The sequence below is a fragment of the Callorhinchus milii genome, unplaced genomic scaffold, assembly GCF_018977255.1.
Source record: "Callorhinchus milii isolate IMCB2004 unplaced genomic scaffold, IMCB_Cmil_1.0 Scaffold26, whole genome shotgun sequence".
Taxonomy (NCBI): Eukaryota; Metazoa; Chordata; class Chondrichthyes; order Chimaeriformes; family Callorhinchidae; genus Callorhinchus; species Callorhinchus milii.
The window spans coordinates 6,032,801-6,057,229 of NW_024704767.1; the positions used below are offsets into that span (position 1 = coordinate 6,032,801).

Genomic DNA, 24,429 nt, shown 5'->3' on the forward strand with positions numbered 1-24,429 from the left:
CCACCCACACGCGCCGATTCCCCCCCCCCCACCCCACCCGGGATCCCACCCACACGCGCCGATTCCCCCCCCCCACCTCACCTGGGATCCCACCCACACGCGGTAATTCCCCCCCCCCCCCACCTCACCCGGGATCCCACCCACACGCGGCGATTCCCCCCCCACCCACCTCACCCGGGATCCCACCCACACGCGCCGATTCCCCCCCCCCCACCTCACCCGGGATCCCACCCACACGCGGCGATTCCCCCCCCCCCACCTCACCCGGGATCCCACCCACACGCGCCGATTCCCCCCCCCCCCACCTCACCTGGGATCCCACCCACACGCGGCGATTCCCCCCCCACCCACCTCACCCGGGATCCCACCCACACGCGCCGATTCCCCCCCCCCACCTCACCCGGGATCCCACCCACACGCGGCGATTCCCCCCCCCCCACCTCACCCGGGATCCCACCCACACGCGGCAATTCCCCCTCCCCCACCCCACCCGGGATCCCACCCACACGCGGCAATTCCCCCCCCGGAATCCCACCCACACGCGGCAATTCCCCCCCCGGAATCCCACCCACATGCGGCAATTCCCCCCCCCCCCGGGATCCCACCCACACGCAGCAATTCCCCACCCCCGCCCCCTACCCGGGATCCCACCCACACGCAGCAATTCCCCCTCACCCACCCGGGATCCCACCGACACGTGGAAATTCCCCAGGATAAATTGTTGGAACGAAATGCACACTCTCTCTCCCCCCCCCGGTGGGACGTGTCCTGTTGACCTAATTCTGGAATGTATTAGGCTTAGGCTTACCTCCCCGCAGCTCAACAACATCCCCAGGGGTTTACCAGAAACTAATCCACGATTTTGTTAGCCCAAAGTGCACCAATACCACGCGTTCACCTCCTATGGGGTAACAGAGTGACCAGATTTAGATTGAAGTACTTTTGAAACTTAAGATAAGGCCTTCAAAGGGGCCGGTGGGGGGACTGACACGTGGGGCAACCTATCACTCTGCTTTAAGAGTAGCCAAACCAAACAGTTCCATGCATGCCACCTACACGTCGAAATTCCAGAAATGTTTATTGGAAATGTGATTGCGAGTGCTCTCCCTGGAGGGACACATCCTGCTTAGCTAATTCCAGAGAGTATTAGCCACAGGTTGGCAAGAGCCAAAGCGTGGGAACTTCAGACTGTGCATTGGGGTACCACTGGGGTAACTACTGGATTCCCTTTATATTAATACTACTGGTGATGTCTCCTATGTAAAGTTTCATTTTTGTTTTGTGGATTTGTCCAAATTCAATAGAGACGTAAAGTCCTAACTAATTCATAGTACAGCAAATCCCTAAGTGTGATCTTAGAAGGGATGGTATTCAAGGAGATAGTCTTAAAGTATAAAAGGGAAATTTTTGGTGCTGGTTAATATCTTTATTTGGGAAAACAGATTTCATGATAGATATATTAGGACAATGTTATTTTGAAAATGCCATAAATGGCAATACAAAAATGTAGAAAAATATCTAACCGTCTCAAACTCTTATCAAGACACAAAATACAAAATATACATCTGAATTTTAACCAAATGATATGCATTGCTATTACTCTTAAAACATTGAACCAATGCCACTATCACACCAGAAAATTTTGCTCATCAGTGTTGAGTTATTAAAGTAGTTTATAACAAAGAACCAGCAAAGAACCATCCAAGCTGAACAATGTCATGAGACAAATATATGTAACAAGCATGTGTTTTATTTGTGGATTCCCATAGCACAGTGGCAAGTGAGAAGACCCGGGTTTGTTTCCTGGGTAGGGTGAACCGTAGGCAACTTTCCTCACTTCATACACCTCTGTTTACCTAGCAGTAATTAGGAACCTGGTTGTTAGTTGATTGGTGGATCGCATTCTGGGGGTAATAATCCCTCAAAACAAATTGGTTACTCAATCCACAACCGTTTGTGGGACAGTGCTGTGCACAATTGGATGCCATGTTTTGCCCACAAAATACACAGTCAATCCACTTTACAATATAGACGCTTCAATGATGTGATAAGATGCTCCATCAAATGCATGGATTATTATTATATATTTGCTTGTTCAGCAGTAGATATTGTTCTTAAGAGTCTTACAACTAAACAGGATTTTTGCAATAAGTGAAATTAGATTAAGAGCGTTTTTTGAACCTTATATGTTTTGTCATTTGATATCATCAGTTTGAAATCAAAGTGAACCAGAAGATCACAAGAATAAAAATAACTTGAAGGCTTGAGTTTAATCCACTTTAGACTTGACATGTGTCCAATTCATTAGAGTTGACTTTAGTGAATTTCATTAAATATGGCACTTGGGATCACATTTTGTGACCCACATAACATTCACAGGGCAAGCATTGGACTATGCACCTCAAATTCAATACACAATTTCTTCCTCTTCATTTAAAACATCACTTTATTATAGAACAGCAACGATGTATTAGTGTAATTCGTGGCACATTGTAATGTGTTAAGCAAAATCCTTGGACACTGCCTCAACAAAGTTTGGGGCAGACATCAAAATACCTATAGTAAGGATGATCGTGAAAACAGAAAAAGCTACAAGACATAATCTGTCTACTACAGAGGCTGCAAATTTCCACTCATTACATATAGAGTCATTCTCATCTTGGTCTCTAAACCTGGTGGCAATGTACCTTACTTCATCCAAGATTTTAGACAGTTCTGGGTCAGAAGGGTGACAGTTGTGGATTAAGTGATCATCCTCCGTTGGAGGGCAATCGATTCTACCACAGATGACCCCCGAGTCATCGGTGGTTGGGGTGCAGTGAATTCCTCCCATACCCCTGTAGCCAATATAGAGTAGATTTCCATTGACAGATTGCTGGCCAGGCACAGTATTCATCTCCACACTGGACACACTGCATCGTCGCTGCTTTTGATTACAAGCTGAGCGAACTTTATCCTCACCTGGTCTTTTCATGCGCAGAAACCAGGCGCACCAGTTCAACAAAATGTTCCTAGTCTATAAACGAATAACAAAATTGTTAGAATTTCTTCAGTATACTGTATATGTACCCACACATCAACTGGGTGGAACAAAACTCTTATCATCTATCTAGAGGAACCTACGCTATTCAACAACAACTGTTGTGTTCCAGATACACCCAGGGTTCCAGGAATCGGGTGTTCTTTATAATTCCGTATTTATTCTTTTACATAACTTTATGACTCTAAAAATAATTGACTCAGATGATTGTGAGTTCTCGTGGATATTTTCCAGAGTTTGCAAATTGGCTACCATGTTCACCTACAAATCCCACTGTTATTACACGTTACAGCAAATCCTGTGAAGCTCAAGAGAAATTCCAGAGGATTGGATCATGATGGTGAATGATAGTAATATTTCTGATTAATTAAATAACTAAAAATACCCTGATACCAACAGCTAAGTAGCAATAATTTTCATAATCTCAGGGAAGTTTATATTTATGAAAATCTTGAATGGTTTCTTTTTATTTTTTATTCTAATAAAAGTGCCATGAACATAGTGTGTGACATTACTGTGCGTGTCATTGTCCTTGTCCCAAACATGGCATTATTACACTTTACAGTAATTTCTATGAAGCGCAGTGAGATCTTCTCCCGATGTGATTGGCGCTACATCAAATGCAAGGACTATTATTATGGGCTGGACTGTACATTAGAAAGATAAAAAGGTTTACTGATTTATTAGCACTTACCCAATTCGGCATTTTGCCACCATCTGGATCATGGTGATGATATTGCAACACAAAAACAGTGACAACCACTGACAGACCGACAATGATCATAGTGCTGGCAAAGTATTGAGCTGTAAAGAAACAACATGTACATTAATAAATAATGTTGAATAAAAAATGCCATAATCTAAAAAAAGGGGGGGAAATGGGATAATTGACGAATCAAACAACAGAAATGAAACTCCCAAGATTTAGAAACACGTTTTTTAGGTAAAACAAATTTTGAATGAAATGGTATATGACAATGGGTCAAAAAATAGGTTACAGTTCTTCTGGCTGTTCTGTCAAAACAGATTTGCAACAGGAATGTACATGAGGGTAGCTATACTTGTAAAGAAATCAGACATGCACAGAGAGATGAGGAGAGAAACTAAAGCAGACAACGTACATCTGCTCTCACTGGAAACAGCTTATCCTTGACTAAGATGCAAATTGACTGGGGAGACTTTCTGAACATTACACATATTGCACAGCTATTTTATTATGAGAAAATTAGTGAAGCCTTAATTATTTGGGCACTTTGTGTTTTGATGAATGTAACAGCGAGATTATATCAGGTATTAAAACAGTGCAAGTTTGTGCTGTGCTACTGCTGGGAGCCAAACAATACTCTTCCCAGTAGTAGAGCAGGAAGCCCGATTTACATTCCACTTCACACATCATCATGGCCGAAAATGCAAAAATTCCAATTTTGGAATGCTGCATACGTGAACAACAAAATTGGGCTATTCCCAAGGGAGGAGGGGGGATAGTTAAAAGTTGGTCATTTGATATTTGATCGTTGGATACTCTTAAGACAATAAGGATCAATTGACTCGGACCAATGGAAGGGGATCAGGAGGTAGAAAAGCAGCAAGTAGGGAGAACTGAGTAGAGGGTTTTTGGTTGGACTGTTTTGGATTTGCAATTTGTGAGCTGAAATAAAAGAGTGTTCTACACATTGTTTGTTGAGAACACAACACTGATAAGCTCAGGTTTGAGCCCTCACTGGGTAGATAGCAAGTTTATTCTCAGAGAGCTTTCTGGCACGCAGCACATCTCAGCATGAAATGCATGAGAACATTGCCATCATCTTCCTGCCCACAGTTAGGACACACATCCCTACTGTTTGAGCAATGGTTCCATCAGTTGGAAGAGTAGAGCTTGCACAGCAGGTGCAAGTAAGCAGCTGCTTACTTTTATGCATATCAATCAAGGTGGATACCAAGCCTTGGATACATGAGAGTAATAAATAAATAAATATCTTGAAGCATGGATGCATTTTATGAGCTATAATTAGAACATTTTTTTAAAAATTATTCCTGCTCTTTAAAGTGATATTATTTCATATTTCACTCCTACCTGGACCCTTAACCTATCCCTGCAGGTAGGGATAATGCATAGACTACTTAACTATAACTTACCAATTAATGGGACAGAGTCTGAAGTTGCAGGCATGATCTCTGCCACAAGGAGCATAAAGACAGTAAGTGATAATAAAACTGTGATCCCTGCAAAGAAAAACACTTTAATGCTAAACGTGCTTATTATATCGGAGAGAAATAATTTTTTTTTCCTCTGTTTCGATACTTCTTCAAACCTCACTCCAAAATAACTGTTGCAAATGATTGATTGAAAGAGATACTGCGCTTATACAGAGCATTGCTCTGGCCGACCTGGGTGTAGATAAACTAACCCCCAATAGAGTATTACCTTTAACACAGTCAAACATTCTAAATGGCTTTTATATGGAAAGATATTCCAAAAGTGACAATCTAATTATTTCAGATCTCTGTACTTAGGTCTGATTGTGCTATTGATACATAAGGTTACCTGAGGGTGACCGTCTCTTACTGGTTACATAGCCATTACACATCAGATCACATTATTGATACAGATTGATTGCTTACAAGACAAAAAATGAGTGCCAGACAATCAAGGTTGCACTGAAAACTGATGCTAAAAGCATTCAAGAATGATTTGGATTCATCTTAATTTACCCAAAGAAATTTTCTCCCCGGAGTCAGCAGGTAGCAAGAAGACCAGCAAAGCCAGGCCTGAGATAAGGACACAGGGAATGAGCAAGTTTAATCCATAGTAGAGTGTCCTGCGTCTCATAACAACAGTGAAGGTTACGGCAGGATATGGCTCCTGACAACATTCATAGAATGATTCAGTTCTTTCCCCAGGCATTCCTGAATATAAACACATTAAATACAATATTAAAACAAAGACCAACATTTCTTTGAAGACAGAAAATGGAAAGCAAGAGACAAAAAATGCGTAATCATAATTATTTTGCTTATTCATTGTACTTATTTGTATCATTCATTATGAGAGGCTTGAGTCAGATAGCAGAATATTCATCTGTGAAGTGATTCAATGTGAATGCTAATGTTAAAGAATATAATATTCTGTTTGAAATTCAAACTCATTATACACAGCGCTTCTGTGACATGCATTCAGTATTGAAAGGAGGCTTATAAGGTATAAACAAACCAAACCTGAGAAACATGGCTTCTATTGATTGCTCAACCAAAGTGAAACTTGTGCTCTCTGGGTTCAAATGATAGAAATTTACTAGTGTTCTATTAAAGCTATTTGAACTGTTGAAAATACCAGGTAGCCTTGATATGTGTTCTCCTACTAAAGAAGGCTGATGACTTATTCCTCTGCTTATTGTAGTTTTTAATAAGTAATCATTGTAGTTTTTGCTAAATAATTAACTCTACAAGGTGTGAGAATGAAATTATTTGATGCAGTGAGTGCAGCATTATACAGCTCATCAGAAATAGACCTGAATGGATACTCTGTGTAAAGGCGGAGTGTAATGAAAGCAGTAAAAAGATGCGAAAGGACTTTGCATTTCAGTTCATAGAAATTCTGATGCAAGCATGAAGTTGTTTATGAAGTTACAACTGTGCTTACCCACAAGATCCCACTCCCCATTGGGAATGTAGCCACTGATGTCAGCATCTAGCATCTGCAGGTCTAGCAGCCAGCCATCATAGGTCCAAGAGCCAAATTTAAGATCACACCTCTGGATGTCAAAGGGAAACCAACGCACATCTATGTAGCAAGAACTTTTCATAATCCCTAAATGTTTGCAACAAAAAAAAGTTCAAAATTCCATAAAGACAGAGATTTAAATTAATCGGGAGACAAATTTCTAATTCAAATCCTCCATGAACCTATTAGTGCGCTCAGAATATCTGGCAACCATGATAGATGCAAGCCACAATTTTGAACGTCAGAATAAATCATCTCTAATTGACACTGAATTTTTGACTTTTGTTTATGCAAAGCATCAATTCTGCAGAAAGCTGCTTAAACCAGTAACTCTGCAGCAAAACCAATACCAACAGTACTCCAAGGTCAACATAGAAGTATCTCTCACCACCAGAGATACAAACTACCATCTTACTCAAGATCCACACAAACACACTTGTCAATACCTATGATGAAACGTATTGACGAGTGTGTTCATGTGGATCTTGGGCGAAGACAAAGTCTCTGGCTAGATCATAACCCCACATGATTTAACTCAAATATTAAATTCATGGAGGATTTGAATGCAGGAAGAATGGTTACTTGGACAAAATAGAGAAGAGCGCCTGGTGCATTGTTCACTGAATTAGCACTTCAAAGGGCAAACTAACTACTACACAAGGACTACAGTGTAGGCTAAATCAATGTATATTAATTGAAGCTCAAGAAAAACAGAAATAGGCACCTTCACCCCTGATCTAAAGCAGCAGGTTTGATGAATAAGAGAAGGCACTAGTTGCCCTAATTGGCTAGAGTGCCTATACTATACACCACTGGTCAGGAAGCATAGCAAAGTTTTTAACTAAATTGCAATCGATAGAATTTAGCATCTACCTGGTGGTATCCACTGGCAGTGTCCTGTTGAATTCACTAAAACATTGGTATGAAACGTGGCATCAAACCGGTCATCAGCACTTCAGAGAAGAAGAATTTAATTGTAAGTAGATTTCTATGCACAGTTAAATACCACACCCTATTATTGCCATAGAGAGAAGAATGTTAGATCAGGGCAGATATTCTTAAGAATGTCTATATCATTGAGATGTTTTGAAAATAAAAGTACAAAATATCACATTTAAATAATGCTCTTTTGTTTTTTGGGAGGTCGATTTTTGTTTAAGCTGTTGATTAACAAGAATAAGGAAAATGAATCAATATCAGCAGACATTAACACAGTGTGTTTCAGTTGTCCACATAAATGTAACCTCTCTCAAGGTCACATTTAATCACTCAAAATACTACTCAACGACATTTGCACAATAAAAATGCTTTAAAAGTGTGTGTCTTCAGTGCATATAAGAATAACTATGTTCGAAAGTGCTTCCCCTTAGTGCGCCCATTGCTTCTATACACAGGTATAGCTCGTTATGTATAGCTACACACCGGTATAGCTAAGTCCATGTTATGCTCCCCCAGAAAGGGTTGTTGAGGCCAGGACACTGGACACATTTAAGGCACAGCTTGCTCTAGCGATGCTAAGAACATCAGTCTGGGAATTCTACAAGATTGAAGCCAAAAGTTCTTCTTCATCCAAATGAATCTTGTTATCTCAATGGAATTATGCCATATTTAATCTTAGCATTCTGGGATACTACTCTGCGTGAGGAGCACTATGTAAATGCAAGCTGTTGTTAGCACCTCTTTTTCTTCTTGCCGGCTGGTGGGGTCTTGCAGGAAAACCAAACTGCTCTCCAAATTCTCCAATACCGCTTCCACCAATGTGCCCTGTCCCGCATGATTAAATATCTTTCCCAACATCCCAAGACGCCCTTCGCCCCAAATTCTCAGGTTGCATACAGCTCCATGCGTGATCAAGCGCATTTTTACTTTTGTCAATTCAGCACATTACAAATTCCAGACAATCAATATAGCAGCTTTTACACCATTAGACAAACCTATGTTCACGAAGTAGCTCACAATCCGAAAAGCAGGTAAGCATCACGTAAACTTCGGAGATGCATTGCCCACTCAATGCCAAGACATACAAATCGGAGTTATAGATGTACAGCAAAGCTTCTGTCCTCGAGGTTTCAGAATGCAAGGCGTATGATTCCTGTATATTTTACATCATCAGCCTTATTTCAAGATGATTAAATAACTCATTAGGAACACCCAGCGCTCAGGAAACCCCATGCATGATGGAAACGAATCGCACACATCTTTTGTTCAGTATCATAGGTGTTTGCTAATGCATTCAGGATGGATTCCTTTTGTTTAAATTAAAAGCCCTGTATATAAGGATCATCTCCAAACTGACTGAAGAGCAAATAATGAATGCAGAATGGAATTGTTATTCCAAATAGGTCATAACTCAAGAGAGTTTCCCCTCTGGTGTTCTCTTCAGTGAACTAAAATGTAGCATTCTATTTTCTGCTGATGCACTTTATATTCATTTTAAGTAACAGTTCAGGATTCATGCACCTTGGATATTTCACACACATCACGTGCGAATAAGAAAGCCCACTGCACAATTACTGTAACTATTTGCAATTTACCCAATTCAGGAAGCAATTGTACCTGATGTCCCTGTGATTGTATCTTTCTCTCTGATATTGAATTTGTACATTAATGCTGAGTTTCAGGTTCATAATACCACTACCAACCAGGCAAATCAACAGCTGCGACATAACTTGCTGTGATTCTCTCACTCAATCACCTCCCAACCACCCCCCTCCCCCCCGGCATTCTTTTTGCGAAGATCTGTTTTTGAGACCAGAGAATCAGCACAGCAATGTCATAACACTTCCAGATTTCAGTGCGACACTCATGCAATAGAAAGTCTTGTGATGTACATGCCTGAACCAGGCATCTGAAATATGCTTATGTTCAGATATACAGAATATAAAAGGCATTCCACATAAACAAGAGAATAAATAAATCAAGTTTCTTTAATGTTGTAACCATGGTAATGCCATCAATAAGTGTTCTGAAGTAAAAACGGTACAAAAAAATCTTCCATCACCATCGCTGTCACTCACTGATACCACAGGGCTAAACCACAAAATGAAACTAACAAAATCAACAGCCAGACCATTGCCCCAGGTTCATCTCCCGTTTGCTGAATTAGCTAATCTCAGCCAAGGCAGAAATAAAAGGATTATACTCAGCCTCAACCTGTCCAAGTTAACTAGGGCAATTTATGATCCAAGAGTCACTGCATCACTTATGCACAATGTAAATAATAACATCCTGAGTACTCCAAGATCTTGTTTCCTTGTTTTACTGTTGTCACACATTTTTGATGATTTTGGCAAGGTATTCATCTACATGTTTTTTTGTCAGCCTAGTGTCCGACACAGGCGGAAACCCATCACCATGTTTAAGAGTCTCCAAACCAAACTGAGTGTTCTATTTTTGGTAACTTCTAAATCTCTCCAGTTTCCTTAAGGGCTCTGAGGTGCTACTCATGTGAAGAGCACTATATAAATGTAAGTTGTTGTAAATTTACTAACCTTGGTGGGAAAGTATGTGATTCTCTTCTGATCAGTAAAATTACCATGTGATAGAATTGTGAAAATCATTTTACACAGTCAAAGAATCATACACAAGGCTTTGTGCTCCAGATATGTGCAGTACATGGTCCAGCTGAAATAATTACTCAACCTTCCTCCAATATAAGAAATGTGCTGTTAGACCAAGGTTGCATACTAAACACTGCAAGTGTCTGCACAGCTTTCATTTTCTGTGATAAACATCACAAGCTCAGCACATATCAGAAACACATCTTGATCATTGGCTCTGACATTTACCCCCACACACATTTATAAATAAACATGCCCAGTATGATTCAACCCAATCTCACAAGGAATCCAAATGACAAATACACTGCAATCCTTATTTTAAGTCTCCATATGCAATACAGATTTCTGTATAAATCTATACATTATTCATCTTCCTTTACTGCCAATCTGTGATCATCTGCCAAAAGATCGTAATTTGTCAAAATGTACTGCTGTGCTACTTTTGGGTGGGTTACAGATCTTCCACAAAAGTTTTTGTTTCATTACATATACAGTTAACACTTTACAGTAAATTCTGTGAAGGCTTTGAGACAGCCCTGAGACAGGCTCCTAACATGAAAGGTGTTATATCAAATGCAAGGATTGTTATAGAAACATAGAAATCTGCAGCACAGAAGGAGTCCATTCAGCCCAGCCGACTCCGCACCAGCTCACAGAGCAAGGAGATCACTTAAATCCCACTGCCCTCCCATTCTCTGGGTGAAAAGGTTCCTCCTAAGTTCCTCTTTCACTCTTTTTGTGACTATCTTATAATTATGTCCCTAGGTTATTGACTTAATGGAGAAATAATTTCTCCCTATTTACCCTAACAAAAACCCTCATCATTTTGTACATTTAAGTTGTCCACTACAATGAAAATGGGGCCAGCCTCTCCAATCTCTTCTAATTACTGAAGCCCTTTAGCCCCGGAAATCATTCTTGTAAACCTCCTCTGCAGCCCCCTATGGCCTTCACATCTTTCCTAAAGTGAAATGCCTCAAAACTGGATACAATATTCCAGTTGTGGCCTAACATAAGATTTATACAAACTTAACATTATTGCTTTACTTTCGTACTCTATGCTCCTGTGTATAAAACCCAGTATTCAATTAGTTTTCTGTTCATTGTGACTTATGATGTCACTTTCAATAACCTATATAACTCGCAAATCCCTTTGCTCCTCAGGTTCTTGCATTTATTATTATTAGTAGTAGTGAAGTTTTTTTAAGTAACTCATAGGTAGGTTGCATTTGTAAGATGGAAATACCTGTTATATAGAAGAATATCTGGAGTCCAAAGGTTCACATCAGGGAACCTGACATTCTTTACTCCAGGGTACTCAGACACATTCCATTGTAAATAGTAATCATTCCATTGCTAAAATGGGAGAAAAAGCAAAACAAGAATACTGTATTAATCATTTTGATTTGCATGCATGATAGCTCTTGTGACTACATAATTTTTTTTGTACCACAGTCCCTACCCCTGTCATGTACTCCCATATTAGATGGTATGATGGAAGAGGGCATGTGTTCCATGTAACGAGCTTCACAATGGCCTGGCACCTGTTTGTGCCACTTTTCTCTGATGTTCCTACATAAGTTTCAGATGGGTGACGTGAACTCATTACTGCCCAAACTGTCTTCAGCAACCACAGCTTCAGGTCTTTGCAAGAACCTCGAACCAATGCTGACTTGAGAACCAGAGTTGCCTTTCCCTGTGCAGCCTCATGCTCGCTCACTGTTGAGAGAGAATCCCGAGAGAATTGGGAGGGCACTGGTCCACTCCCTGGAACCCAGGCTTTCTTCCAAAATACAGTGAAGAGTGACAAGTGATCGACTCCAATTCATTGCTTTGCTCTATTGACCTTCATCCCAAACAAATCCATATAGAGATCTGCTGCACAGCTAGCTAGCTCTCTGGCTTGGCCACTACAGTACATCTGCCAGTAATCCACGCTACAACCTGTGATCCCTCTGCACTATCTGAATGCTTGAGTAAGAGGGAGAGTGTGTGTGCGTGTGTGCATTATGGATCAAGGTGGTGATGCCTTTTGCTCTGGTATTTTTTCCAAGATCCTCTTCTTCGATCGAGTCTTCACTCACCCTCCAAACCCCTGCCCTCCACTCCTCCTGACCCCAACCCCAAGATCAGGTCCAAATCTGTGTCTGTCCAGTGCCTTGGGACGTCCTCCCAACGTGAAAGGGGTTATACAAAATGTAACTCGCTGTTGTGCACATCAGCTCCAGTCACAGCCTTTTCCTGTGTTCAGAGAAAAAGACCAGAGGCTGACAGGCAGAGAGTGTTAGCTCCCTGAGCTCACTCACACTATCCCACCTGCTGTGTTTCAAATGCACGTATGCTCTGCTGTGAATTTTAAAGAGAGATGAAACGAGGCTTTGCTTTTATTTTTTTTTTAAAAAATCCTAACAAAGTGCGATAGGAATCGTCCACACCGCTCAGCGCTTCCTTCCCTCAGCGATCCCCTCCGTTATACCTTACACTCTCCCTAACTGGTGGGTCTCCACAGCATCTCCTCTGGGAGGAAGGGAAGAAGTGCGAACACTTCCAGTCCTCGATCTAAGGGTGCAGCTGACTGTTCCTCCACTGAAATCCGGTTTGAAGGCTGTATTTGTGTGTGTGTGTGTGTGTGTGTGTGTGTGTGTGTCGCTCCTCTCCTTTGGCCGACCTTTTCTCATTACCCCATACAGGAGGGTTGTGTCGTTCTTGGAGCAACTTGAGCGTAAATCATGTGCTCGTTAATAAGCGGATCCACAAAGGCGCTTCAGTTTGGGTCCCAGAGTGGCTGTGAAACGTGCATCCAAGTTCCCTTTCGCAGGAATATCGTGAGCAAACACTGGAGCGCAAATTCTCACCCTCAGCCTGGGAGGGGAAAAACAAATACACAACCTGTTACTGTTAGAATTATCTTACCATTTGGAGCCAGACGTTGGTGGTCAGCACTTGATTCTTCTCGTCCTGCAATGAATAAAAGTATGAAAAAGAATCGAGTGAGGAAATCACTTGCTGAGGATGGTGCAAGTGTGAATGTATATATATATATGTATATAAAATCGCAGGCAGCTGTTCACAACGCAAGCAGCCAGATGTTCTCATTCATTAATAAAACGCAGCCAGTTTTTTTTTCTTTGAATAATAATCCTCAAGAGACGTTCCTTCTGCTGGGACGCACAGTTGTAAATATATGTATATATTTTTAGAGAGAGAGAGAGAGAGCGAGAGAGAGAAATGAAGAGGGGGGATGGAGAGGGGGGGGGGGCGGGGGGGCTTGTTTCTCTGGTGCCCGGGGTCTGCAGTGGTCAGTGTCTGGTCCCCCAGGACCCGCTCCCTGCCACAGTCTCTCCTCCTTCACCATCTCCAGTGGGTTCACACTTTCTCGCCACTTGGACCCTTGTCTGTGCTTTTTCCAAAACACACACACACACACACACTTACACCACAACGATGCGGACATGAGACTTTTGGGAACAGTTTTTTTTTACCAATTGCTTTTATCTATCATTGCTGCGGCTCTGTGAGCGAGACAGCAGTGTCGGGGGTGGGGTGGGAGGGTGGGGGGTGTGCGCCCGATTCTTTAGTGATGAGCTACTGTACTCACTACATCCATGATCTGCATGAGGCCGAGAGTGAGATGGACTGTGAGGGGCAGAGAGTCGTTGGCCACTGGCCTCTCCAGGCTGTTATAATTCCTCATCAACTCTCTGTACAGCTTCCTCTGGTACTCGCCCTGCCTGGACACTGCAAGAGATGGAGCCACAGTGACACACGGGTGCGTATTTGTAACCTTCTGAATAAAACAGATTTCAGTATCCTCAGTCGGTTCCGTGTCGGTAAAGTATGGATTAAAGAGAAAATCGCAGCAAAATGACACTCGTGCACTTGCACAGAGATACGTTTAACCGTTATGCTGTTTACAGCACATGCAATAACTATTGGTTGCACCTTCCCCACTTTTAAGGGCGAATGAAATTGCCTTCCGCTGTAATATTCACATCAAGTCGCGTCGGCTTTGCCTCAACTAAACGTGAAGTTTGAAGCCGAAGCGGGTTTTTGCTCATCGGTTTAAGACCGGGCCATGTCGGACAAGTCTATACTTAAACACCCAAATCGCGTGAGCATTTCCACGCGTCTCTGCTGACTTGCAAAGGCGTTTTTTTTTCTGCAACTGGATGTTACCCCTGAACACAGCGGTAGACAGGAACACTCACGGTCCAAAGGTGCGATTCAAATACAATATTGAGCTGAAAGTATTTCCAACTCTCACTTGTCCATTTGGGTCGCTGATTGCTCCATCCCTGGAAGCGGCAGCGAGCAACCTGTGTGCAATTTGACAATATAAAAAAAAACAACGCTAATAACCAACTCTATGCACAAAACTGGTAGCGAATTGATTGATTTCTTTTTTTTTTACCGTGCAGCAAGCTGATAAATACGAAAATCCAGAGGGCACAATCCCGGAGAGTCATGGCTTATTTTGCGGGAGAGCTCTGCAATAAGACTAATCGTTCAGAGAAGTTTGGAGCAATGTCCTCAGGCTGGCGAGACACACACACACGCACACGCACAGAGCTTTCTGGGCTCCAGCGGATGAAACCTCCCAGTTTATATCAGAAATAACAAGGGGAGGGCAGAGAGAAAACAGCGTAAGATGAGAAGACGATGCGTGCGTATTGATGCCACTCATGAGAGAGAAAGCTATATATATATATATATATATAATAAATATATTTAAGAAAAATCGTAAACGCTCCCTTGTGCCTGTGGTTCCCAGGTTTCTTTCTGCGTGGAGAAGCTCACCCTGTCTGGCTGGGTTGCTTTACCTCGGTGGAAAGCAGAGGAGGGTGTAAATCTCAGCTTCCCCTACGTGATGTAATGGCTCTCAGCCCCTTGTTTTGTTGCATTAGATAGTGCAAGCTTCACGATGCAGGGGTGGGAGGAGTTGCACCAAGGTTTAACCTTGGTGCTGGTGCAGGTCTGTCTTCCTGTGAGCGATCAGGAGAGTGAGAAATACAGTCCCACCTCCTTCAAATTATGTCGGACAAGGCGTTGGTGTTTCTACCATGTGTTACACTCCACTCCCACCCAGAATACACACACACACACACACAGAGAGAGACACCAGAGCTGCCTTTGCAGACACGATTGATGTGTTCACCAATTTTATGGCTTCCCTGACACCGCCACGTTGTTCATTACAGTTGTGACATTTTCCCATGGTATCTGTGAACAAGCACCGGCGACTAAGGAAAGGCTGTTGGCAGAATCCCACCCCATCAATTAACACAATCGGTATTGGACATGTCAAACGCGACAGGTTATATTGCTGTGAACCTCACAATCTGTTTATTTATTTGTCCTTTTTAAAACGCTGTTAAATAAAATTACCACTGGCTATTCAGGACAGCGTGGATGGAAAGATACGTTTTAAAGGAGTCGTCTCCTGGGAGGCATTTGAACGCATTTAAATCAGGTTTTATTAGGTTTTGCTAAATGGACTATTTAAATGAATAGGGGGTATTTGCAGCAATACAAGCTCCAAAAATCTCTCCGTTGGTCCGAGAAACGTAGCGTATGAATAGTAAGTGAAATCTTTGAGCATGATATGTGTATCGTGAGAGCTGCAACGCCAAATACATTTTGACACCATGAAATATGCAAGTGCTTCTGTAGCTATCACCAGAAAGCTCAACAAGGCCTTCTAGTGACAGTTTCCAGGAATCCCCAACACAAGACGAGCTACTGGGAGGAACGACCAAGTGCACTGGCTGATGCAACCCCCATACTAATAACTTTACATTATCCATAGACTGGACACTGAAATCTGTGCAGCCAGTTGCATTCGTTTTGTCTTAAAAACAATTTCAATGTCTTTCAATGGGACACTCACACAGAGACACTCACAAAGAGAGACACATTGACACACTCACAAACAGAGAGAGAGAGAGAGACAGACTCACTTAGAACCTCATAAACACATAATAATAATAATACGCAAAATCCTGCAGATGCTGGAATTCTGAAACAAAAACACAAGTCGCTAGGAACGCTCAGCAGGTCAGGCAGCATCTATGGAGAAAGGAAAGTGAGTCAACGTTTTGGGTCCACCACCCTCAGTCAGAACTGGGGTATGTTGAGAGGGAGAGGCTTTTAAAGGCTAACAGAGAGAGGGGGATTCAAGGCAAGGAAGCCAAAGGAGAAAATGGGGTAGTGGACAGGGGATGATGGGCTAAAGACATGTTAATAATGCAAAACAGAGGGGGAAATTGCAAACAGGCAGCCCGGAGAATGAAAAGGTGTGCCTGGGACCCAGATGATGTGGTAATGGTCACAGAAGAGGGGAAGGTGAACTGTTCTGGTCAGAAATTGTTGGAATCAATATTGAGGCCAGAGGGCTGTAAGGTCCCTAACAGATAGATAAGGTGCTGTTCCCCAAGCTTGCGCTGTGGTTCATTGGAGCAACCATGGAGTGAGAGGTCAGTGGAAGGGAGAGTTGAAGTGGCAAGAAACCAGAAGCTCAGGGCTGTGCTTGTGGTCAGAATGGATGAGTTCGGCAAATCGGTCTCCCAGTCCCCAATGTAGAGACCACACCTTGAGCAACAAATGCAGTATGCTACCTACATTGGTGGTAGTACGCGTAAATCGCTGACTCACTTGAAAACTGAAATAATAATCCTTACATTTGATATAGCACCTTATCACTTCTTCAAGAAGTCTCAAAGCGCTTCACCAGATATACTGTAAAGTGTAGTGACTGTGTTTTGTGGGAGAAACGCGGCAGCCAATTGAGCACAGCAGTGTCTCACAAAAGAGACACTCACATAGACACACACACACAAACAATCAGAACATTGGAGTCTCTGAAGGGAGCAAAGTCCATTTCCTGCTAGTGCCGCTCCACCCAGTGACATTGGGGATCGATCCTCCCAGGTCTGCGGCACCACCGTGTGAGGGTGTTAAACAGGTCCGCTCCTCGCCTTTGACTTCAGTTGTTAGCATTGTTGCTTGGTCTCTCGCAGGTCTATCACGCTGCACTGCTCTAGCCTCCCCGCCCACAGTGACGTCAGATAAACAGAGGCCCGGGGTCAGAAACTTGATTATTCAGCGGGTTTATAGCAGAGGGTGCTGTTTACAACGATTCCTCGGAAAAATTGCGGCTGCCCTTTCCTACCTAGTTTATAGGTTATCCTCAGACCACGTGGAAGTGGGTTACTTTACAACTTGAACCCTTTTTAATGCATTTTGTAATATATCTATAGGATTCTGTGCAAAGTATTGTATATTTAGTGAATGAATATCCTCAAATAACATTTTACAGTAGGCTGCAAAAAGTCACCAGTAATTGATAGTCATGTATGATGTTTTAGAGGTAGCAGGTTGATCTCGGTTCTATTTGATACACAAATACAGATCTGAACACAGATTCAAGAATAGCACACCAGCTTTGGTCAGGCAAGACAGGTAGAGCTACCATTTATTTGATAATACATGTCCAAGGAGCTTCCTTCACAATCAAGAGTAATAGGGAAGGCAAAATGTCAACCGTGACTTTTAATTCAGAATCTATAAGACCCCTGTGTTCAACATCTTATCGGAATGTTTCAACAGGAAACACCAACTTTAAATCTGCACTATTTATGACTGAAAAGTCAGTTAATAGATGTCTCGACAAATTAGATCTTATCGATTGACCTCTTTACAAGTCAGACAGTAGGACTCTCATGCCAGATTTGTAAATCTGTTGGAAGGACCTGCAGTGGACTACTAAGTAGCAATCAGAGCTGAAGCAAATCTGTGTCCGATACCTCTTCCTTCAGGCTTTGTAACCAAAATAGCTGCAGTGGAGATTTGTGATTTCGCTGCCCAAAGAGCGCATCTTTACTTTCCTGACCATTTTGCTTGTTGGACTGAAAAAGTTAAATGAATGACCAAGTCACTTATTTTCCTTTTCTGTCTTTGCTAATGGACCCCATTTTATTATTTTATCATATTTACATTTGCTATTTCCTGTTCAAATATATAATACTGTATAACTTCATATTTACCTAAATTAAAATTGACCTTTCCTTAGCGCTCTTATTTAGTGTGAATCTTTTCACATGCTGTTTATTTTCTTTAACTTAAAATACCCTTTATGTACTATTTTTTAAAACCTTTGTGCGAATGCAATAAAATTCACTCACGTTGTTGGTAAAGCAGAAGCAAGTATTTTAGCTGTCTTCATTTTGAAAGCAGTTAGGTTACATGGCACTGGGTTTATTTTCTAAACATCAGAAAATAAGTATTACACAAACACAAAATCTCCAATAGAGGTGACCTTAAAACTAACTCAAATGTGATTCAAGTGCAGTAACAGAAGAGTAAAAGCTAGATCAATAATAATTCTCACAATTGATATTGTAATTGTTTCAAAACACGTCTCAGACACTCACATTTTCTTTCAAATTGAACAAGAATTTTAGTAGAATTAATTGGGAAAATTTAACTCCATGCACATCATTGCATGAAAGACTGTTAAGGAAATAGCCTTGATACTCTGCAAGCCATAACACCTGAGAAATTTTAAAAGGATGAGACTTCAGATACCATATAAATGTGAGGCTTCAACCTTTTACTTTTGCCTCCCACCACGAACAGTAAACAAAAATGTTTTAAGTAAAACTTTATTCGTTTTTTCTTTCAATTTCAAACATTAATCCAAAAAAAAGCTACGAGTTATGATTTCATATCATAAAAAAAGTAAATCTCACCTATAATGTACATCTGTGTAACTGTACAAATTTGCTCACATTATTTGTTCCACAGTTAAGTAATAAATGAAATAGCTGCAATTTGATGCACTGCGTTAATAACTGGAATAGTTCATAAATAAGGCTGGTCTGGTTTCGTCTTCACAGAGTTACCTATCCAGTTATAGATCTTGTTAAAAAAATTCACTTTTACATTCACTCAGTTGCATTTGAGCCAGTGTCTGTAAACAAAAACAGATTCAATTTCAATGCAATACAGTACATTTCTTAAATCCAGCTTTAACATTTCATACCCATCATACATGCAATTTTAAAAATTCCAAATTAAAAGAATCAGCTAGACAAATCAATGCCATTCTAGTTGTGTATACATTTGAATCTTCTGCTTTATAAACTATGCATCTGAAACAATGGGACAAGATTTTTTTAAATGCACATGGCAGAAACTCTACGTGTTGCATCTCTTCAGTAAATAATAATTCTTGCATTCGACACAGTATCTTATCACAATGAAATGCTTCAAAATGTTTCACAGCAATTAATGATAAGTTTAGTGACTATTTGTTGGTAAATGTGGCAGCAAGTTTACACGTAGCAATATCCCACAAAATAATCAGAAAGTGATGAATGAGCAATTTATCTGGAGGATTGTTGGCCAGAGCATGTGGAAGAGCTCCTTTCTTTTTGAATAGTATCATGGGTTCTTTAACATCCATCTGAACCTGCAGACAGGACTTTGGTTTAATGTTTCATCCAAAAGACAATACAGCAACATATATATATATACAAGCAATATTAAAATAAATAAACTACTGGGATTTGTTATTGGAACAAATTGACATAAATTCAATATTCAGTTTGAAGCCATGTATATTACAAAATACAAAGACAAAAATTACATCAAGAAAAACTAACATTACTTGGAACTATATCACAATAAATGTTTATCTGTCAGCATCAATTCCTTTTGCATTGTAAGCTCTCATTTCTATACTTTTACAAACAGATGGTTCATGGAAACCCAACTCACTTTTGCCATCGCACGCTACAATCTTCACTTTATCCACTTTTACAAGCTCAGTGACCTCTCTGAATTCCACATCATTCAAGACAAATGTCCAGACATTGTCACAGAATCTGTATGTATTCAAAGAACCCTAAAAAATAAAAACAGGTCATTAAAAAATTACTGCAACAGCACAAATGGTCCAATGTGAATAGTTCTAGAATTGCCTTTGCAGAAAATAGTCACCCATATATATGTATGACAAGTTGGCAAATGAATTGCAAAACATTTTTTTTCACAGAGTTTGAATTGATAGCCTGATTGTGGTTTACACCAACTTAAGTTTTACATGGAAAACATTCAATGAGATTTGTACATCTCGCTGTTTGGAGCGCTGCTTGTCTCAGAAAGAACAGAGATTTGGCAGAAGTTAGATGGTAAGGCTGTGCACAGTTGAATTGGATTTTGTAGTAATATAATAAATAACTTCCATTTAAAGGGAGCTAAATGCTTTAAAGAGATGAGATAAATGGAGAGAAAATGTAAAAGACAGAAACTATTGTGAAAAAAAATGATCAAGATTGCTACTTAAAATTATCAATAGCAAAACTAATTGATTCCAAAAATCTGTACTTGATAACAAATTATTTGTTCGGTAAACTTTATTTTTTCAAGGAAAATGTCTCTCTCTACTTCCAAACATTGCAGAGTCTCCACCAAAACATGCAAGTGAGAAAAACTGAGTAAAGCATAGACTATAAATATGCTTTCACACCAACACAGAGTAAAATAAAATAAATTTCTTACCCTGAAGTTGACTCTGTTTCTGACTCTTTGGGCCAATGCACTATTAATAGCCTTGTCAAACTGCAACAGGACCTGGAGTGCAAGCTGAGGAGTGATCTGCTGTGACTATAGAAAAAAGTGTTTCACAGAAGTTGTTTAACATAGAATTATCACAGCAATATGCCATTTTGTTGCTGAAGTGGCAAGTTACTAGAATTGAAACATCAGCTCCAGTACTACAACACAAGATAAAAGTAAGCTGAAGAGGTATTTGTGATGATTTTAAAATGATTATGGTGGAAATTGCTTCAGAAAGCTTGAATTCATGAAATCACATCAAATAACTCAAAATGATCCGTTGGAAAATTCTTCCAACGATTCCTTTCATTGTAATACCAAGGTAAGATTCAATACCATTATCACAAATCTTGAGTGGATGTGTTATGCATATCATTTATACATTAAAACAGTATTGTAAAATTGAAATCACTGACCAGCCACAGGTGTGACTATTGGACAACACCATTTTAGCCACATGCATGAACTGTAGTTAAAAAACGTCTTACACACACATTCAGACAATACAGGTAAACATACATACATGTAAGTTTACATGTATCTTTACTTCACACATGTCTATCATCATTCGGTGCAAAACTTGCAGTCTTCTCTATTTTTCTTTTGTGCAACGTGCCAGACCCCCACCATGCGCCCCCCAGGCACTCTCCATTCAGAACGCTGTTGGCTGCCCCGTTGGAGCTGCTGGTTATTGGCTGGGCTTGCTTTCTTCTGCAGGCCTGGTGTGGTTTTCCCAAATCTTCAATCTGACCACGATTGATATCTCCCCGTCCCTCCCCCGCACTCCATACAATATTAGGAATATTTCAATGGTGCTGAAATCTGGTATTTTCATCCACGTCACACAGCATTTCAGCAGATCACCAAGGAAGTATAGCACACACAACGATCAAAAAGCAGTCGAACGCACTGCTTTTTGTCTTACCGTTTTTACCAAAAAAGGAGATTACTTTTGTACATCTCAGATGTACTGAGATTACATGCCCAATAATGGTGTCTATTACGAATAAAAAAAATGCCACCTCGCCACATCTGGATTCCCAATTCGCCACACGTCACTAGTGGCTAACGTATTGGACAACCCTGCATTAAAGCACACAAATGATCACTAAAAAGAGTTAACATTATTGGAACCTTACACAATTGCCACAAACGTCAGTAGAAGTAAAAAAAAACTAACAAATGAAGTTGATTTGGATTATTTAAAATTATTATGTCATCTTTCTCTACCGTCCCCCCCCCTCCCACCCATCATAATCCTTATGCTAAACTTCTTACAGAAGGCAGGGTTGAATTGAATCTTACCTCTTCAAGATGAGGAGGTGGTAGATGGGATTAATGAAGGTGCAGTGCTCAGATTCCTGATTTTGTAACACTTTATGATCATTTGTGTGCTTTAATGTTTATGTAACTTACATCCACATTTCTGATTCACAATAATGGTATTGAATCTGACCGTGACACTCAATGGGTGGGTGTAATCTGAACCCAATTAAGCCAAGGTGACAAAAGAAAGTGTTAAAATGACAACAAACAATTCAAAAATGTTCCATCATTTCTAGATTAACATCTGTCAAGTAAACATTTCTGTAAAGTTATAAACCAAAGTGAGACACCAAACAATTGATTTATTCCATTTCAATTGCTGTAGCAAGCAACATTTATATGCATAATAAATATAACAATCCTTGTATGCAATATAGTGCCTCATCATGTCACAGAGTTTGAATTGATAGCCTGTATATTTGTCGGCACACATAGCAGCCAATTTGTCAAAGCAGCAATGTCCCATAAGCAGTCATAAAGTGAGTAACAGATTTTATTTGGGGGTTTGTTCGCTAGGATACTGGGAGAATCTCCCTTCTCTTTTCAAATGGCACCATGGGACTTTTAACGTCCCCTCGTTTAACATCTCTGCCAAAGCACAGGACCTCCAACAATGCAGCGCTGCGCCCAGCCAGCACTGCATCAAGGTATCAGCCTGAACTGGGAGCTCAAAAGTCCTGACTGGAGGGAGGTGTGGGTGGGTGGTGCTTGAACCTATAATCCTCCAGTTCAGAGAGAGAACAAAAAGGGGGAACATTTAAGACTAAGACTGTGGAGTCCTGTAGCTCAGTGGTTGGAGCACTCGTTTGGCAAGTGAGAGACCTGGGTTCGATTCCCAGCAGAGCGAAATGTTGGGCAAGTTTCCTCACTCCACACACCTCTGTTTACCCGGCACTATGTAGGAACCTGGTTGTTAAGTCGATTGACAGATCGCTTACCCTAATTACTTAATAAAAGCAAATAATAATCAGGTCCAAAACTCTGCTGTCCAGCGCCTTGGGACGTCCTCCCGATGTGAAAGGCGCTTTACAAACGTAATTTTGTTGTTGCCACTCAATCCACGACTGCTTGTGGGGACGCCGCTGTGCGCAATTGGCTGCCGCGTTTCACCCACAAAATATACGGCCAATTCACTTCACAGTATATTCTGCGAAGCGCTTTGAGACGTCTCGAAGGTGTGATCAGGCGCTATATCAAAAGCAAGGATTATTATTATTATTATTATTATTATTATTAAGAGCCTTCCACAGGTGGTGGTGGTGGTGGTGGAGAGAAAGGTTTTATTTTTTATTGGAAAGACCCAGTTGACCCAAGACCCGAAAGGCCTCCTTGAGCCCCCCCCCCCCCCCTCTCTTGCAGCCTCTCATTCAGTGGGCGCTCGTCCGCTTGTCGGAACCAGACAGGAGGAGCCGCCGCCGCCGCTCTGCCCGCGGGCGGGAGAGGCGGCGACACTAGGCCACGGTCTGAGCTACTCGAGGATCGGGCACAGAGAGAGAGAGCGAGAGAGAGAGCCGCCGAGGCCGAGCCCGAGGCCTCCTTCCCCTCACCCCTCACCCCCCCGACCCTTTGCAGCCAGCGCGGCGGGAGCGGTACCTGTATGAGCTCGTCCAGGCTCTCCTGCAGGCTGTTGCCCAGCGTGGTGTTACGGTATAGCTGGTACGCCATCTCCGCCGCTCAGCCTCTCCCCCCCACCCCCGGCCCCGCCGAGAGACGCGCAGGCGCACTGCAACCCCCTCCCCCTCCTCCGGGCCCGCTTCGCGTTCGCGCACGCGCAGGGCTTCATCCGTTCGCGCACGCGCAGGCCTTCATCCGTTCGCGCACGCGCAGCTCTTCTACCCCCCCCTCCTCCTCCTGTTGTGTCGCCCCCAGCGCCACATTGTTTCTGGTCTGGCACAGGACGGGCACTAGGGGCGCTGCAGTACAGCTGGAGTTGACTACAGTTATGAGGGGTGGCCCACAAGGTGTGTGGCATAAAAATGGCCAAGGCATTGGGATTCAGAGACCCGGTAAATCGGGCTCGATGGGCTGAATGAGTGGCCTCCTGGTTTTCCGTTAGGCGTTGGTCCTTCCGCGCGTTGAAAAGAATTCGAATGATGGAAGCGCTCGGAGACACTTCCTGGAAGGACGCTATGTGGATACGAGTTGTTGTTGTTGTTGTTGTTGTT

The 24,429-nt window shown here is 41.7% G+C and overlaps 2 protein-coding genes across 4 annotated transcripts; both read right to left on the bottom strand.

Annotated features, from left to right (window-relative positions):
- Positions 1-2,075: 2,075 nt before the first annotated feature.
- On the bottom strand, positions 2,076-14,999 carry chrna7a (cholinergic receptor, nicotinic, alpha 7a (neuronal)). 2 transcript variants are annotated; one of them, XM_007907488.2, is made up of 10 exons: positions 14,733-14,999; positions 13,920-14,059; positions 13,235-13,279; positions 11,568-11,677; positions 7,635-7,714; positions 6,681-6,848; positions 5,753-5,809; positions 5,177-5,263; positions 3,735-3,844; positions 2,076-3,016 (listed from the first exon to the last, which is right to left on the bottom strand). In XM_007907488.2, exons 1-10 carry the CDS (start codon positions 14,785-14,787, stop codon positions 2,501-2,503), a joined length of 1,368 nt encoding a protein of 455 aa, XP_007905679.1. In that variant the 5' UTR covers positions 14,788-14,999; the 3' UTR covers positions 2,076-2,500. The 2 variants fall into 2 exon arrangements, with proteins under 2 accessions (XP_007905679.1, XP_007905670.1); XM_007907479.2 differs by having other exon boundaries at positions 5,753-5,947.
- Positions 15,000-18,502: 3,503 nt separating this feature from the next.
- On the bottom strand, positions 18,503-23,985 carry gtf2a2 (general transcription factor IIA, 2). Of its 2 annotated transcripts, none has more exons than XM_007907460.2 (4): positions 23,858-23,985; positions 20,882-20,986; positions 20,099-20,225; positions 18,503-19,289 (listed from the first exon to the last, which is right to left on the bottom strand). In XM_007907460.2, the coding sequence occupies exons 1-4, from the start codon at positions 23,927-23,929 to the stop codon at positions 19,264-19,266; spliced, it is 330 nt and encodes a 109-aa protein (XP_007905651.1). In that variant the 5' UTR covers positions 23,930-23,985; the 3' UTR covers positions 18,503-19,263.
- Positions 23,986-24,429: the final 444 nt, after the last annotated feature.

Coding starts and splice junctions, on each gene's coding strand:
- chrna7a (XM_007907479.2), bottom strand. CDS start 14,787: ATGACTCTCCGGGATTGTGCCCTCTGGATTTTCGTATTTATCAGCTTG. Junction 6,849..7,634: donor CTGCCAGTGGATACCACCAG/GTAGATGCTAAA, acceptor GCAAACATTTAG/GGATTATGAAAAGTTCTTGC. Junction 5,948..6,680: donor TGGGGAGTGGGATCTTGTGG/GTAAGCACAGTT, acceptor GTTTATATTCAG/GAATGCCTGGGGAAAGAACT.
- gtf2a2 (XM_007907460.2), bottom strand. CDS start 23,929: ATGGCGTACCAGCTATACCGTAACACCACGCTGGGCAACAGCCTGCAG. Junction 20,226..20,881: donor GAAACAGAGTCAACTTCAGG/GTAAGAAATTTA, acceptor TTTATTTTTTAG/GGTTCTTTGAATACATACAG. Junction 19,290..20,098: donor TGTAGCGTGCGATGGCAAAA/GTGAGTTGGGTT, acceptor TTTTGTTTACAG/ACACTGGCTCAAATGCAACT.